At 39.9% G+C, this 17794-nt stretch overlaps 2 protein-coding genes across 4 annotated transcripts in view; one reads left to right on the top strand and one right to left on the bottom strand.

Moving 5' to 3' along the window:
* Positions 1–6800, top strand: part of ptk6b (PTK6 protein tyrosine kinase 6b) — a 35345-nt gene extending 28545 nt beyond the window's left edge. For 2 of the 3 annotated variants that reach the window (XM_067527476.1, XM_067527474.1), the window contains 3 exons: positions 825–1980; positions 2103–4234; positions 4770–6800. The gene's annotated coding sequence lies outside the window, so the exon portion shown is untranslated. Of the gene's footprint in view, positions 1–628; positions 747–824; positions 1981–2102; positions 4235–4769 lie in introns of all 3 variants that reach the window. The other variant, XM_067527475.1, reaches the window with a different exon arrangement.
* Positions 4787–8165, bottom strand: LOC137139243 (T-lymphocyte surface antigen Ly-9-like). The gene is made up of 2 exons (XM_067526255.1): positions 7499–8165; positions 4787–4872 (listed from the first exon to the last, which is right to left on the bottom strand). The coding sequence occupies exons 1-2, from the start codon at positions 8163–8165 to the stop codon at positions 4787–4789; spliced, it is 753 nt and encodes a 250-aa protein (XP_067382356.1).
* Positions 8166–17794: the final 9629 nt, after the last annotated feature.

Raw genomic sequence — 17794 nt, 5'->3', positions numbered from 1 at the left:
CTCCCCTTCTTGTAAAAAGAGAACCAACTGTAGGAGAATGAAATAGTGGGAAGCTGTGACCTTTCCCCTAGATCTTACTGGCAGACTAGACTTATATAAGCTGTGGTTAGGTTACCCTTGTACAACACAGCAGCAGTTAAGCAAGAAATGCTTTACGCCACATTGTTGTTTTTCAGACTTACAGATTCCTCTTTATCTCTTTACTTCACAACTCTTCTTGGTTACCTCAGCACACTGTGTTTAAGTTTCGTCACTCTAGTTCTTTTCAGAACAGAGATAAATAGAACAAGGTTGTTTTTTTTTTTTTGTTTTGTTTTTTTAATTCAGGACACAAAGTTCTTCATTAGAATTTACATTTGCATGACAGTGATTAGATTGAGTAGATCTAATTCACGATCATAAATCAAGCTTTTGTAGCTGCGTGAAACGGTTTATTGCATTTGTGTTATAGTTTGACTGCAAATCAATGTATTTGCTCTTGTTTTGGGTGTGGACATGCGGACTCCATGTTAAAGTTGTGTAGAACACACTCAATGGGTTTTACTTTAGGTCTAATTACATTAAAGAAAAAGGCTTTTGGAGTGGAATGTTCCTGATGGCCTTACATTACATTGTTTGTTTCCCCTAGTGCACCTGGACTGCAGCGGCGGCCACACCTGCATGCAATCATTCGCCCTAATGACAGCAGCTTATATACCGGTCTCCTTCATACCACAAGTCGCCAGATCGTCTCAGTAACCTCCATGGTACTCGAGTGCACTAGGCTCTTTAAAACCAACCAGCATAGGATTACTAACTTGCTCATTGTGTCTCTTCACCCACAGAACCTCTGGCCTCTCTGCTGCGTCCAGCAATCCTCCTCGTCTCCACGGCACTTAATCCCACGTCCTCCACCTTACCATACGTCCTCCTCCAACAACTCGCCGCTCCATCGCTCCCCCTGCACCGGGTCTCAAGCTCCTCGGACCCAGCTCTCCTTCCCCGGACATCGCTCTCCGTCAGCGCCGCCCTTTCCCCTGTTTCTACCCTAGCTACCTACCCCCAAATAAACCATTTTAACCTTCCTAATAACCTGGTTCTGTCTCTCTTTCTGGGTCCACTAATATTGATAGCACTTCATAAGTGTGAGAGAACGATCTGGCCACTCAAGTGGACCCAGCAGACATGAACCACCTACAACGTGCGGTCTTCTTGGCCAGCATGACCAGAAAATGCGTCAAATCGAGGAGGGGGTGGATCGCTATACCCAGCAGCTCTTCCAGGTGACTGACACACTTAATGCTCCATGCTCTCACGTAACCATCTCTGATGCCTCCCCCGAGCCTTCACCATCCCCGCAGCCGCCCGCTGCTCCCGCGATTCGTGAATCTTATGTGCCTCCCCCCAAGCCCTTCTCTGGCGACTTGGACAAGTGTTGGGGCTTCCTCCTCCAGTGCTGTCTGGTCTTCGCCCTTTGTCCCTTACGGCCAAAAAGGAGGAGTTCATCAGGGAGCATAGGGGCGCTGATGAGCAGAGCAACTTCCACCGACAGTCCCCAGACCCGGCTTACAGTCAGCACAACCCTTTCTCACCGGTCAGTCTCCCTCCCTCTACAGGCCCTGGTTGACTCTGGTGCTGAACATAACTTGCTCGACAACTCTTTAGCTAAACAGTGGTCATTCCCCCTTATTCCCCTGGACCAGCCCCTAAAAGTCAGAACTCTAGACGGATCAGTAGTCACGGAGATTACACATAACATACCCTGTTAGTTTCTGGGAACCATCAACAAAACATATAATTTTTCCTTATGCATTCACCTGACAATCCCATGGTTCTGGGCTACTCCTGGCTAAGGAAACACAACCCCCACATTGACTGGTCCTCCAATAAAATAATCAGCTGGGGAACCTCTTGCCACAACTCTTGTCTCCTCTCAGCACCATTTCATTTTAGGGTTTTTCATTCCCTAATTAACAGTGTGCTTCGTGACTTTATCAACAGGTTTGTTTTTGTTTACTTGGATGACATACTAATTTTCTCAAGCAATCTCCACAAACACCAACAGCATGTCCGGCAGGTTTTACAGAGGTTACTGGAAAACAGACTCTTATTGTCTTTCTTAGGATTTTTTATTGGTGAGGGAGAGGTGAGGACCGACCCTGAGAAGACACGCTTTCACGGAATGGCCAAGACCTGGAACCAGGAAATAGCTGCAACACTTCCTGTGCTTCGCCAACTTCCATCGCCGATTCATTAAAAACTACAGCACACACGAACTACAGCTGGAGCGACTGTGGCGCAGGAAGGTAGAGCAGTTGTCCACCAAACTCACAGTTGTTGGTTCAGTCCCTGGCTCCTCTGGTCACATGTCGAAATGTCCTTGAGCAAGACCTGGTGAGTGTTGGCCAGCTGCATAGCAGCTCCCCCATATGAGTGTGTGTGATTGTGAGTGTGAATGGGTGAATAAGAAGCAGTGTAAAGTGCTTTGAGTGCCAATAGGTAGAAAAGCCCTACATAAGTGCAGAACATTTCCCATTTACAGCATAGTCGCCACCCCCCTGACCAGTTCATAGTCGAGGTAGATGCCTCAGAAGTCAGCGTGGGCGCCGTTCTCTCCCAGCACAGTGAGGGTGACCTTCTTCTCGCGCCAATTATCCCCTGCAGAGAGGAACTATTCTGTGGGTGATTGCAAGCTCCTGGCGATCAAGCTGGCACTGAAGGAGTGGTGCCATTGGCTAGAGGGGATGCTGCAACCATTTGTCATCTGGACTGACCATAAAAATCTCGCCCGGACCGGACCCCCTGGTCTCCTATTTGTCCAGTCTCTGGTTCGCTCCCAGATCCTCCAGTGGGCCCAGTGCTCCAAGTTCTCCTGTCATTCCGGGTAGACCGTCCCATAAACCTCCGGAGACACTTCTGGTGGCTGTCTCTAGTTAAGGAAACCCAGGAATATGTGGCGGCCTGTGGCGGCCTGTGCCACCTGCGCCCGGGGAAAATTTTTTATTGAATTATATTAACATATAATTGTTTAAAATTAAGACAATGCTAAAATGCTATGTAACGCTTTAAAAATGGCATATTCCCAGACAACAAACTAGTCTTAACTATAAAAAAAATGGTCACCAATACCAAAACAAATATTTTGAGGTTTCCTGTTTCCAGAAAAAGGAATGGTTTATCTAAAGCTAACATGGCCCAATCCATTTTACATGAAATGCAAATAAGGATGAGGACAGTGGGGACCTTGATCAAACACAAGCACACATACAGTCCCTGTGATCTTGACTTTGACTTTAGAACAAGTCACTTAAACCATATGAGATCGTCAAAAAAATACCACCACAGTTTTCGTCCTTTTTATACATAGTATACAGTCACTACAGTCACTTTCATGCTAAAGTACATCACACGATTTTCCTTTTATGGTGACGTTTTCTATGTTGACACAAAATACCAAAACTAATTACACATAAACACTCACCACCACCCATACCTACTGCATGATCAACATCTACTTCCCACGTGATTTGGGATTTGTGCTCAGTCTTACATTCCACCTGTTTTAGTTTCCTTATATATTGTTTTTGGCAGAATGTAACATTTGATCACATCTTCACAGGCTAATTTGCAAAGGTTAAACACAAAGAGATAAAAATAAGGATAAACAGTTGCAAAAAGACCAAACATAGACACAAAACAAAAGAGACAAAATGATGATAAAAGATGCGGAACATGTAGAAAATGATGTGAAGCAGTCACAAAGAGGCATAGTACAACCAAAGCACTAGAAAACAGAACAAGCACAAAGAGTTTCTTTGGGTTAAGGACAAGGGGCCCCATGTTTCTTAGCATGGCTTCACGTGTATAAAAAACTCAAAGAAATGTAAGTAGGTTTAATATGCAAAAATATTTAATGTAACAAAAACAAATCTAAATATGAAAACTAAACATGTAGTTTAGTAAAAAAAAAAAAAGTAAAGTTCTTCATTGTCTCTTGTTGCATTGCTACCTTATAAGTATAAAGTGGTGGTGTCAAACACACCCAGAGAATCTAATAATAGCAGCAGGATTGTTCCAGGTGACAGGTTAAACAAACTGCGTTCACTGGAATACATCATTTCCATTATTTGCTTTTGGCTTGTTTGGACATTCGACTGTGCTCTGTATTGACCTTTCTGTCTCCTCGTCTTTTTTTTCCACCATGACCGTGGTTCCCTCTGATGTTATGCTTTGCACTGTCTGCCAGAGCTTTGAGGTAAGATGCAAAAAACTAAACAAATTAGGTCATGTTCTTTATCATTTCTTTAGGGCAAGAAATGATAAGTGGGTTAATGGTGGATAGATGAGAGCTCATTGCTGTCTGTTGATGGACATAAAATGAATACTTAATTTTTTAAAGACAGTGTTCAGCAAAAATGAGCATAACCATTATAACACACCATAAGCACATTGTCCTTAACATCAAACTGTGCTGTGGTTCAGTCTTCCTGTTCAAGTGAATGATTCAGTCATCAAGATTTTTTTCCTGCCAGTTGCAAGTATGTGTTCACATTTAAAGCTGAATCATTCTACATGCCAGAGAAAACTCTAATGCTTTTATAAGAAAAGCACTGAATGATTTTGATTTGAACCTCATCAGCATTATTTACAACTGATGTCCATGTGATTTAAATGTGAAAACTCTTAACTGAGCATTCTGCTGAAGCTATTTGTAGTGACAACAGAAACGGTTTTCAGGTTTGACCTGAGCTATGCATGACCCCTCTCTGTCACTGTTTCTCTTTTCTTAGGATGTTGATCCTGTAGGTCAACACTCCGAATTCCCTCCCATCAGATCCAACAAACCATGATCAGCCTCACCTCTCCAGCCTGTCTGCTTGCCCACAATCATTTCTTCAGGACACAAGGACACGCACACAATTTTTTAAAAAGCTTTAAAGACTGGTTTTAAATCAGCCAAAGAGAAGGCAAATATTGAAATGTAAACAAAGGATGTGTGTGCGCATGTGCATTTGTTCATCTCATGCATGGGCAAAGATACCAGCAAAATCCAGGTGCACACGTGATTTTTAGGAAAGTCAACACTGCATTCTGACCCACTGAACTTTGACCCTGCTGGATTAACTTTGTATTCCTCCAGTAGACAGTCACCTCTATGACCCTATTTTCCTGAAAGTAATTTAACCCGCCACATAGCAAAGTTGTTATGTGTGATCTTTCTCCAATTTGATTTTTCTGACCACTGCGTGAGATAAGATAACCTAAATGTACTCAGTAATTGATTGAACAATCACCACAAATACGTTAAAATAACAGCTCTACTTGTGCCGCAAAGAGATACTGTACTGTACTATACGTTTTCTCCTCTGCAGTGGTCTTATCAGTACTTTAGGTTTTGGCACTTTCTTGGCCAATGTAGCATTGTAGCCAACACCCTGGACTTTGTTGTTGATCTCCACTGTGTACAACCCTGTATCACATTCAGTCATTTTCGTGATTACCAAAAGTCCATTCCCTGTGTCCGGTTTTGTCCAGCCTCTAAATTTGCTGTAGAACTCCAAGGGGACTTTGTCTTTTACCCATTTTGCCACCACGTTACTGTTGTATTTCCACAGAATGCTGGTGAGGTCTCCTGTAGTGGATTCAGGAGGCATCATCATCTACCAATGTTTGTTGGTAATTCTTCACAGTGTAATCTTCAAATGTGTATACTAGTATACTAGTGTATACTATACCAAAAGATGCACTGTTAATGGTTTGGGGCAGAAAGGATTTTCCAAGCAAAGCTCAAATTTTGCTGAAATAGCTGAAACTAAATTTCCCTTTGTTTCCTGTAAACAAAAACATATACTAGATATCACAATGGACACTGGATGACACAAGTTTAATACATTTTAACATGAATTCAGATTGTATTTAAATTAAAGCAGAGTTGATGGTACTGTGACACATCCTGACACCAATCCGCACTTAAAATCAGATCATATTCTCCACAAAAAGCGTAAATGATATGGTGTCTTTAGACAATATATATTCCATTATTCTTCCATTGAAGCAGTCGATTTAACATCATGTTATAATAATGATTGAATTACAAGCAACTTTTTAGCACACTGACTCACCCTCATGCAGTTGCTTGTATGTATACCATCTTGAAACTCTTCAGTTATTACTAAAAGTCACCAATGAGTAATAAAGAGCACTGTCTTGTCAATAAATAACAAACAGTGCAGTATAAATTGGGATAAAGACAGTGTTAGTTCATACTTTCACCAATTTGATTTTATGGGAATTTCATAATATTGCAGTGGTTGAAGGTAGCAGAGTAATCTAGTGCTGTACCCAAGTATTTGCACTTGTATTTAAATGCTGAGCTACTTTGGACTCCACACAGCGATTTTAAAACTCTGGATTCTTTGCATAAAGAGTAACAAAATAAAACCAACAGAAATGTTTAGGTATTTGTAAGACTTTATTGAGCTTCATTGATGGGTTAATTTATAACCTAACAAATTGTATACTATGAAATTAGGTCCAATTTCACCAACTGCAACATTAAACCAAATAACACATCTAAAACAAACAACTTATAGTACTTTATGTACATTTGATAAGCTATTGCCTTCATACTGTACGTAAAGCTATGATATGTACCTTAAGCTAGCACTTGCGTAAAACTGAAATTCAAGCCTCTCTGCTCCAGCCAGCCCTCCTTCTCCCAGCTTCGCTCTGCTTTACCATCTGCTATGCTTCATCAGACTCTGCACAGCCCTTCAGGGGGCTTCATCTAAGTGCAATAAATAAAAAAGGTGTAAACCGTGGACCACCTATTGATTTGGAGCATGTTTCTACTAAAGCATTGGAACAAAATTGCAGTACAGGAGCAAGTCTATGAAAACTTTAAAAGGTCTTTTACTCACAAAAATATTTCTACACTGCGGTATTGAGGGAAAAAAGCCCGTCTTCCACCACTGTAATATTAGGAATTAAAATGAAGATATTATTAAGTTAATTTGCTCAATGTGATGAACATTTTCCATTGTTACTCATCTATTTAGTAATTTATTCTAAATCTCTTAGATCCACTGGTATTCTATATGCAATGTTAATAATTTAACAAGATTGTCTTATAATAATATTCTTAAAATATTAACAATATTATTATTGTCAATATTAACATTCCAATATTTTGGGGGAGACAACAATAAACTTCTGGCATGTTTCATGAGCATGTGTGGAGCAAATGCATATGAGGACAATGGCACACCAGTCCAGATCTGATCCTGTTTACATGGGAGAGCCATTCCAGCTTTTTCCAGTTTGGGCAGTGTTGTTATCCCTCTGCCATATTAAGTGCTACTGTTTTATTGGATTTTCCACTTTGACTATGTAGCTTCCCCATTTACCCTGCAGGAATATCTCTACTGTTGCTTCAAAGTCCAGACAGCAATTACGCGATGGCCTGTCCAAACCATAAGCTTAACCAAACCCATAAAGAAGAGACAAAGAAAAAACACACCCAAAATAAACCCGCTTCCAGGATCTGAGTTGTTTTCTTGGAACAGTGGATTTTTGACAGGAAAGCTTTCCTCCTTACTGACTGGGTTCTTCATTTGGCAGCTGAATGTTTTAACACTTTGCATTTCATCCTCATTTATGATGTCCACGTCCCTTCCCGACTTATCCCAGTCTCTGTCCCCCTTCTTCCAGCTGTAGGTGACCGGTCCAGCCCCTGTGGTGCTTACCGCACAGGTCAGAGTCCACCTTTTACCGGTAGAACCACACACCAGTGGTCTTATCAGTACTTTAGGTTTGGGCACTTTCTTGGCCAATGTAGCATTGTAGCTAACACCCTGGACTTTGTTGTTGATCTCCACTGTGTACAACCCTGTATCACCTTCAGTCATTTTCGTGATTACCAAAAGTCCATTCCCTGTGTCCAGTTTTGTCCGGCCTCTAAATTTGCTGTAGAACTCCAAGGGGACTTTGTCTTTTACCCATTTTGCCACCACGTTACCTTTGTATTTCCACAGAATGCTGGTGAGGTCTCCTGTAGTGGCTTCAGGAGGCATCATCTCCAGGCTACCGCCAACAGCAAAGTACACTGCCACGTTTTGGGCCCGAGCTGAGCTGAATAGCATCAAAAACAGTGCTGCCATGAACCAGGAACCTGTTAGTCTCTCCATGTCCACAAATCGGTACAAGCTTTCCAGAATATCAAACTTCACACGGTGGTTATACTTTCAATGTTTAGCTTGTTAGCCTCTTAGACTGTTTTACCCACCTGACTTCAAGTCCACGTCCTGCTTCTTCCTCATTTACAGTGGCTGTGCTGAATATGGAGCGCCTTTGTGTTAAAACCAGGTATATGTTATACAACGTTGTAAACTCACCAAGTTGGAAATTCAAGAAACTAACTGCTGCTGTAGTTAAGCTCTGCAATCTTCTAAGACAGTTAGCCCTAAAAACTTCAAAGGCTAAAACTTCAAAGGGAATGTGATGTCATTGATGATGTAACCATTTAAAAGTAGACAAATCCGAAAAACTATAAAAGACATTAAATAGCTGTATAGAAGCAATGTCCTTTATAAGCTGAACGTTTTGCAGTTTGAACTGTGTTTTTAGCTGAAAGTAGTTAGGCGCTAAATAACGTATTGTATACGAAAGTCATAATAATACTATAAATAATAATAAAGATTAGAATATCATTACTTTGAATGCTCCAGCATACTAATGGATGGATGGTTTTGCTGGTAAAAATGGAATCTGTGATTAAAACGTTTCAATTTGATGTGTAAAAAACAGCTGTTTATCATTATATATCAGAGGTATTATACCAAGTGCTATGTGATGAATATGTTTGTTGGTAATTCTTCACAGTGTAATCTTCAAGTGTGTATACTAAGAAAGCATTTCCCAAAAGATGCACTGTTAATGGTTCGGGGCAGAAAGGATTTTCCAAGCAAAGCTCAAATTTTGCTGAAATAGCTGAAACTAAATTTCCCTTTGTTTCCTGTAAACAAAAACATATACTAGATATCACAATGGACACTGGATGACACAAGTTTAATACATTTTAACATGAATTCAGATTGTATTTAAATTAAAGCAGAGTTGATGGTACTGTGACACATCCTGACACCAATCCGCACTTAAAATCAGATCATGTTCTCCACAAAAAGCGTGAATGATGTGGTGTCTTTAGACAATATATATTTCATTATTCTTCCATTCAAGCAGTCGATTTAACATGTTATAACAACATGCAACATTAAACCAAATAACACATCATCTAAAACAAACAACTTGTAGTACTTTATGTACATTTGATAAGCTATTGCCTTCATACTGTACGTAAAGCTATGATATGTACCTTAAGCTAGCACTTGCGTAAAACTGAAATTCAAGCCTCTCTGCTCCAGCCAGCCCTCCTTCTCCCAGCTTCGCTCTGCTTTACCATCTGCTATGCTTCATCAGACTCTGCACAGCCCTTCAGGGGGCTTCATCTAAATAAAAAAGGTGCAAACCCTGGACCACCTATTGATTTGGAGCATGTTTCTACTAAAGCATTGGAACAAAATTGCAGTACAGGAGCAAGTCACAAAAATATTTCTAATTTGCGCTATTGAGGAAAAAAAGCCCGTCTTCCACCACTGTAATATTAGGAATTAAAATGAAGATATTATTAAGTTATTCTGCTCAATGTGATGAACATTTTCCATTGTTACTCATCTACTTAGTAATTTATTCTAAATCATTCAGATCCACTGGTATTCTATATGCAATGTTAATAATTAACAAGATTATCTTATAATAATATTCTTAAAATATTAACATTATTATTATTGTCAATATTAACATTCCACTTTTTTGGGGGAGACAACAATAAACTTCTGGCATGTTTCAAGATTAGGATATCATTAGACTAAACAAAAACATATACTGTATATCACAATGGACAATGGATGACACACATTTTAAATAAAATTTCACATGAATTCAGATTGTATTTGAAGTTGATGGTTGATGGTACTGTGACACATCCTGACATCAACCCTGCACAAACACATATAACAATAATATAATATAATAATAATAATAATAATAATAATAATAATAATAATAATAATAATAATAATAATATAATTATTATTATTATTATTATTATTATTATTATAATAAAGATTAGAATATCATTACTGTGAATGCTCCAACATTCCAGCATTCACAGTAATGATCATATTGTAGCAAGAAAGCAGGACTCTAAGTTGTTTTTCTTTTTCCCTGTGTGCATGTTTAGTTGCAGAAAAATGCACTTTTTGGCTTTGCTACTGATTTGACTGCTATACACCTCTTTATCAGTATAAACACAGTGTATCCTAAATTAACTAATAATTATTGAATCACTGAAGTCAGACCATCAGTGCTTCAAGTTTTACAAATCTGAATATGGGCTTCGTTGTCTGTTTGAATAAATTAAATTTTGATGGCTTTTGGAGTTTAGAAGATAACTGAAGCTTTTTTCACAACAGCTACTTCTGACAGACTTCTTATGTTCCTGTACAGCTAAAGAGCAAAAGCAAATGGGGTTTGGTATTTTGCATCATTTTTCCCAGGATGATGTTCAGAAACCAATAACAACAAGAATAAAGATGTGAAACTTCCAGATACTCTTCTAAGTGACAGTACCTGTACTGCACTGTCCATACAGTATATGGCTGTCTCTTCTCCTAAGTCCAGAGGTCTCTTCAGCTGTGATCAGACATGGTCAGAAGGAGGTAACACTCTTGGTCACCATGGGAACATCTTCTGGTAAATTCAATTCAATTCATATCAACTTTATTTATATAGAGCCAATTCACAACAAAGTCATCTCAGGGTAAACTTCCCTCCATACATATACACAGTACAATTTTCAGAGGGCTTTGCATATAATGTGTGAAACGGTTGCATGGATTCGCTGCCTCTCAGCCAGGGCAATAAGCACCAGTTGCTCCCATAGGTGTTGGATAGAGCTGAGGTCAGGGCTCTGAACAGACCAGTCCAACCACACCTCAGTGGGAAAACCATTACTTTATGAACCATGTGCATGGAAGTAGTGCAATACTGGAACAGGACTATACCTCCTACACAGCTGAAAACGCACACACACACACAGACTGGAGCACTGATGGACTTATATTAATGGATTTCTATTAATTTGTTTAAAAGCTAATCTGAGAAAAGATAAAAATGAAAAACAGTAATTGAAAAGTACACATTTGCTCACTATCACAAAAACATACTATAACAATGATAAATTGAGGAATAATTTTCAATCATTGTTTCCATTAAGTATTTACTGTAGATTAACTCTTTGCCCTTTGAGATTGCAGTAGTTGTGCTATGTAGCCAACATGTGTAAAGACATGTAGACAGTCTATGGCTGGCACAGCTCAGCTACATCTGTCTCCATTATCCAACAGCTGCTTGAATGATCGTCCTCTCAGTTTGTCTAGCCAGAGACTGAGATCTATCCCCTTTGTTGCTGTCTGTGTTGTCATTTCACAATAAACTTAGTTACATACTGTAGACCCCCTGCTCTCCACACTTTGATGCTTTTACCACAACCAATCCCTAGTCTATGGCTGGAACGTACACAGGAAACACAACAAACCTTGGCCACCATGTGCAAAAGTAACGTTACCATCCCCGTTTACAGAAAGCCTCAGTCTTTGCTCCCTAACAGCAGGACGAGCAACCAAGCACACAAACATTTAGCCTCTTGCGGTAACCTATTGTGAGATTAGTTGTCTTTATGTAACAACTCGTTTAATGTAAGTGAAAGCAGCAAGTATAAAAATACAGTGAGCAGCTAAGCATTCAAATTACTATTACCCCCCAAAAAGGCTTAAAGTACCAAAAGTAAAAGTAGTTTTTATGTATAATGTCTCATTTCATATAAATTATTACGATATTGTTGTATTATAACAATTGACTCATTAATGTGCCCATTTCTTTATTGTTGCATCTTATTAATGGAGATATACACTGTTTTGATGTTCATAGGATTTGGAAGGTAGAGCGGTGGTCCACCAATCTCACAGTTGGTTCAATCCCTGGCTCCTCCGGTCATGTGTCAAAGTGTCCTTGAGTAAGACACTGAACCTCAACTTAGTTGCTCCCGGTGAGTGTTGGCCAGCTGCATAGCAGCTCCCCCAGCTCCGCACCATGGAAAACAAATCAGCTAGTCAGGCCCTGGTAGCTGGTGCGGGCCGACCTAGCGTAGCCCCTGCTAGCTGTCCCCCGGCAGTTCCCGAGCAGCCGGGAAGCCAGTCTGGCTGGGTGACGGTTCGTAAGAGATCTAATGCTAAACAGACGCCCGAGGTTCACCACCAGTCGGTTCACGTTTCTAATCGATTTTCCCCACTCAGCGACCCACCCGCTAAGAAACCAACTCTGGTAAATGGCAGCTCCATAGTCAGAAACGTGAAGTTAGAGACTACAGCGGCCGTAGTCAAATGTCTTCCTGGGGCCAGAGCGGGCGACGTTGAATCATATTTGAAACGCCTGGCTAAGGATAAACGTAAATACAGTAATATTATTATTCACATGGGAGTTTATGACGCCCGATTACGCAAATCTGAGGTCACTAAAATGAATGTTGAATGGGTGTGTAACTTTGCAAAAACAATGTCGGACTCCATAATTTTCTCTGGACCCCTGCCAAATCTGACCAGTGACGACATGTACACCCGCATGTTGTCATTCAACCGCTGGCTGTCTAGGTGGTGTCCAGCAAACATGTGGGCTAAATAGACAATTGGAAATGTTTTTGGGGAAAACCTAGGCTGATTAGGAGAGATGGCATCCATCCTACTTTAGATGGTGCAGCTTTCTTATCCAGAAATATGGCTGGTTTTATTAAACAACCAAAAGTATGACAATCCAGAGTTGAGCCTAGGATGCAGAGATCCAGTCCTACACGCCTCTCTGCAGTGTCCTTACAACCGTCACCCCCCCCACAACTCCCACATACCTATAGAGACTGTGTCTGTTCCCCGACCTAAATTACATAAAGTAAATATGACAACAAGAGAACAGCCTTCTTCCACCTACGGAACATTGCCAAAATTAGGAGCATCCTGTCTCAAAGTGATGCCGAAAAACTGGTCCATGCATTTGTTACCTCTAGGTTGGACTACTGTAATTCCCTACTTTCAGGATGCCCCAGTAACTCCATAAAGAGCCTTCAATTAATCCAAAATGCTGCAGCAAGAGTGCTGACTGGAACTAGCCAGAGAGATCATATTTCACATTCAGTAGCTTCTCTCCATTGGCTTCCCATTAAATCTAGAATAGAATTTAAAACCCTGCTTCTTACATATAAAGCTCTGAATGGTCAGGCTCCATCATATATAGAAGACCTCATAGCACCATATCATCCCAGTAGACCACTTCGCTCTCAGAATGCAGGCCTACTTGTGGTTCCCAGAATTTCTAAAGGTAGAATGGGAGGTAGAGCCTTTAGCTGTCAAGCTCCTCTCTTGTGGAACCAGCTCCCAGTTCAGATTCGAGAAGCAGACACTCTCTCTACTTTTAAGTCCAGGCTTAAAACCTTCCTCTTTAATAAAGCATATAGTTAGTTATAGTTATGCTGCTATAGGCTTAGACTGCTGGGGGACCCACCCCCCAATGCACTGAGCTCCTTTCTTCCTCTTGACCATCTCTCCTCTCCTCTCACCCCACAATTGTCACCACTGTATGTCATTAACTCTGTGTGTACTCTCCCGTAGTTGTCTTTGTCCTCCTCTGTACCTCTCTGCAAGTCTCCCCAGGCTTTGAAGCTGTGTGTTTTCCATAGTGCAGCTACTGGACTATAAGCTTTATCAAAGAGGAAGGTTTTAAGCCTAGACTTAAAAGTAGAGAGGGTGTCTGCTTCCTGAATCTGAACTGGTAGCTTGTTCAGGAGAGGAGCTTGATAGCTAAAGGCTCTGCCTCCCATTCTACCTTTAGAAATTCTGGGAACCACAAGTAGGCCTGCATTCTGAGATCAAAGTGGTCTACTAGGATGATATGGAACTATGAGATCTTCTATATATGATGGAGCCTGACCATTCAGAGCTTTATATGTAAGAAGCAGGGTTTAAAATCCTATTCTAGATTTAATGGGAAGCAAATAGAGAGAAGCTAGTGAAGGTGAAATATGATCTCTCTTGCCAGTTCCAGTCAGCACTCTTGCTGCAGCATTTTGGATTAATTGCAGGCTCTTTAGGGAGTTACTGGGGCATCCTGAAAGTAGGGAATTACAGTAGTCCAACCTAGAAGTAACAAATGCTATGACTAGTTTTTCTGCATCACTTTGAGACAGGATGCTCCAAATTTTGGCAATGATCCGTAGGTGGAAGAGAGATTTATTTTATATTTGAGGTAAAAGACAAATCCTGGTCAAAAATAACTCCAAGGCCAGAATTATGCCATCTAGAGTAACGATATAGTTGGACTGCATTTATCTGAGATTTTTGGGCCCAGCTACTATGACTTCAGTTTTGTCCGAGTTTAGAAGTAAAAACTGTGGGACATCCAGGCCTATCTTGTTGGTATGCTTGAAGCTTGATTAACTGATTATTTTCATCTGGTTCTATAAATAGATATAGCTGGGTATTATCAGCATAGCAATGGACATTTATGGAGTGTTTTCAAATAATGTCGCCTAAAGTAGGCCTGTGGTACATAGTCTGTTTCTAAAGATAGATCGATGATATCTAATACGAATGTATCTATTAAGGGTAAAGCTTCCTTGAGCAGTCTAGTTGGAATAGGGTCTAGCAGACAGGTTGTTGGTTTAGATGAGGTAATAATTGTAGTTTGCTCAGAGAGATCTATGTGTAAAAAGCAGTCTAACAGGCATTGGGGCCTCATTGATGTTTCTAGCAATGTTGTACATGAAGATCTATCTGTAATATTTGGGGGGAGGATCTGGTAAATTCTTTCTTTAATAGCTACAATTTTATTCATAAAGGAAGTCATGAAGTCATTGCTGCTCAGAGTTAAGGGAAAACTAGGCTCAACAGAACTATGGCTCTTAGTCAGCCTGGCTACAGTGCTGAACCGAAACCGGCGGTTGTTCTTCTTTTCCTCTGTTATTGATGCATAATATGCTGTTCTGGCATCACAGAGAGCTTTTTTGTACATTTATAAACTTTTTTTTCAGGCTAAATGAGATTCTTCTACATTTCTGGAATGCTGCTTCTTTTCTGACTTTCATGTTGCCTGTTTTAAGTTGCGTGTTTGGGAACTATATCATGGAGATCACCTCTTCTGGTTTACTACCTTCTTTTTCAGAGGGGCAACACTATCGAGTATTGTAGTGAGGCTGCAGAATTGTCAACACGATAATCAACTTGTGCAGGAGTAACATTAAGGTGGCTACTTTCCATTGTCAGAAGATGTGGAGAAACAGCAGAGAGAGAGACAACATGTGGGTCAGACCCAGATAGAGAGGATCAAATTGGCTCCTTCACCGCCACTTTTCCATGACCCTGTGAGCACCCAATGACCTGTAAAACTGCAGTGAGGGAGGATGGCTGAGCACTCGGCCCTTTAAAAAGAGCCACAGAACAAATCCTCTTTTCAGCTCTGCAGAGTGGTCACTTTGTAGCACCATCACCCATTGTTTGTCTTTCCTCTGTTTCACAGAGACGGGCAGAGAGTCTGAGTGATGAATAGACGAGAGCAGTGTTTACATAAACCCATTTCACAGTCAGCTGGCAAAGTCCTTGTGTCAGGATTTGTGCAGCACTAAAGTCAGCAGAGGTTTTTCTCCACGTTTCTCAAGCTTTTCAGTTTGTCAGGTTGTAGGGGGGGAAATGGAAAAAGCTGAAATTGGTAATGATTCTTGCTTTCTGCATCGTCATCACCCCTAATTGTGTGTGGACAAGGGCAGCAATGGGCTTGCTCAAAGGCACTACAGTGATCACATTTAGTAGGACCTACAACCTAAGACTTTTGGCCTTGTCAGAAAGAACCTGCAGAATATTCTCTCATTTAGGAGGGTAAAAGGATCAGTCCATGAAATCTGGTATGAATAGTAAATGGGCACATCACAATTTTTTTGCAGTTCAAGCTTAAGTGTCTTTTTGTCTGAGCAACAACCCAAAATCATAGGAATCTATGGAAACCAGCAAAAATTCACATTTTGGAGATTAAACTATTATCAAAACATTGCTGATCAATCATTCTGTTCAGAATTTCAGCTGTTTGAGTTAATTGATCTCAGCTCATAGCTGTAAATAAAAGTTTTTTAAATTCGGTTTATTTCTAGATACACACACAGGCTATGAGCTACATAAAAATGTGTGGATTCAATAATAAACAAATCAGTAAATGTTAATCACTCTTAAAAAATCCCCCCAAAAATTCTGTTTATTCTGGTTCTTTTTTTTACAGAAATGTAGCCAAAGAGAGCACTGGGACTGTAAATCACATCAGTTAAAACTGCTGTCAAGGTGTCTTGTTAGTGTAAAAGTCAGTAAGGAGCACAATGCTGCAATTAGCTTGTTAATTCTTGTATAAAGAAAAACTGAAGAAGATTTTTGCCGGATGTTATGGATTAAGAGAATTGAACTTTGGTGCATAGGCCTACCATAGGCCTGTCATACCTGCAAAGACAAACGTCAGCACAGGAAAGTCTAGTGGTTGATAATCAACCCTTATCAGATAAAAGACCAGCATCTTTCAATCACTCCGGTCAATATGTAAATGAATCTAAATCAATTAAAAAAAGGTTAATTTGAAATATGCAACAGTGTGGTAGCATTGTCAGGATCAAATTGATATGTTGATTAATTCAAATATCTAGGTGTCTTCTTGGACTCTAGACTCAAATTTGATGCCCATGTTAGGAAAAGGTCCAAGACTGTCAATACAAATTTAAATTGCTTATTATAAGAACATGTATATCTATTAAAGCACCTCAAATGTACATGCATGCTATGATTTTATGACAGAGAGTCTGGGGCCACAGCTCTGTTATGTTGTAATGTGATTAAACAAACTTTAAAGTAATGGATCAGAAACCAATATAATGGCATTATATTCTAATTCTTCAAAAAAATTATTTGTTAAGGTATGGACAAAGGGGGGGGGGGGGCGGCAGAAACTGGGAACTGTAGAGTTTGAAGGTGCAGAACTACTCTGGCTCAGTCATCTTTTTCAGTAAATGGTTCAGAGTGGCAGAAAATGATTCCTTTTAATTTAAAATCACAATCAGAACTAAGTTTACATGTTAACATGTAACAGTATTTAAAGGTGAGATTAGGCAGAGAGGCAGAGATAAATAAGGGAAAATTAGTGAAAGATATCAGCACTCCACATTTATAGCAATCTTCTGATACAATATATATTTTGTGACTTAAATAGGAGATTTAGCTGTATTGCCTCTGTATTCGTTACGTAATTTTTTTTGATAGTCCTAAAGGCAATCCTTATGTTTGTTGTTTGTTCTAATACTTATGAACCACAATCAAATGTTTATATGTATGAAAATCTTAAATTTAAACCTGTCAAATTTGACTTCAATTGTAATATTCAAAAATAAAAAGCAAAAGCCTTATGTGAGGAGGCAGAGCCAAATTTGTACATGAACTTTTTTTTTTTCTCCTCCACAGGAACTGACTGACTCAGTTTCCAGATGTTGGGCGTATTTAACACTTACACAACATGGTTCACAAGCAACAGCTATTAGAGGACAGAGTGTTGTTGTTTCCATGTTTACTTTGTTCCTGGAATAGCCCTGTACAAAAAGCAGTCAACCACCCTCTGACAAACAGACATT

Source organism: Channa argus, chromosome 13 (genome assembly GCF_033026475.1).
Source record: "Channa argus isolate prfri chromosome 13, Channa argus male v1.0, whole genome shotgun sequence".
Classification (NCBI taxonomy): Eukaryota; Metazoa; Chordata; class Actinopteri; order Anabantiformes; family Channidae; genus Channa; species Channa argus.
This window is presented reverse-complemented; position numbering and strand designations above follow the sequence as displayed.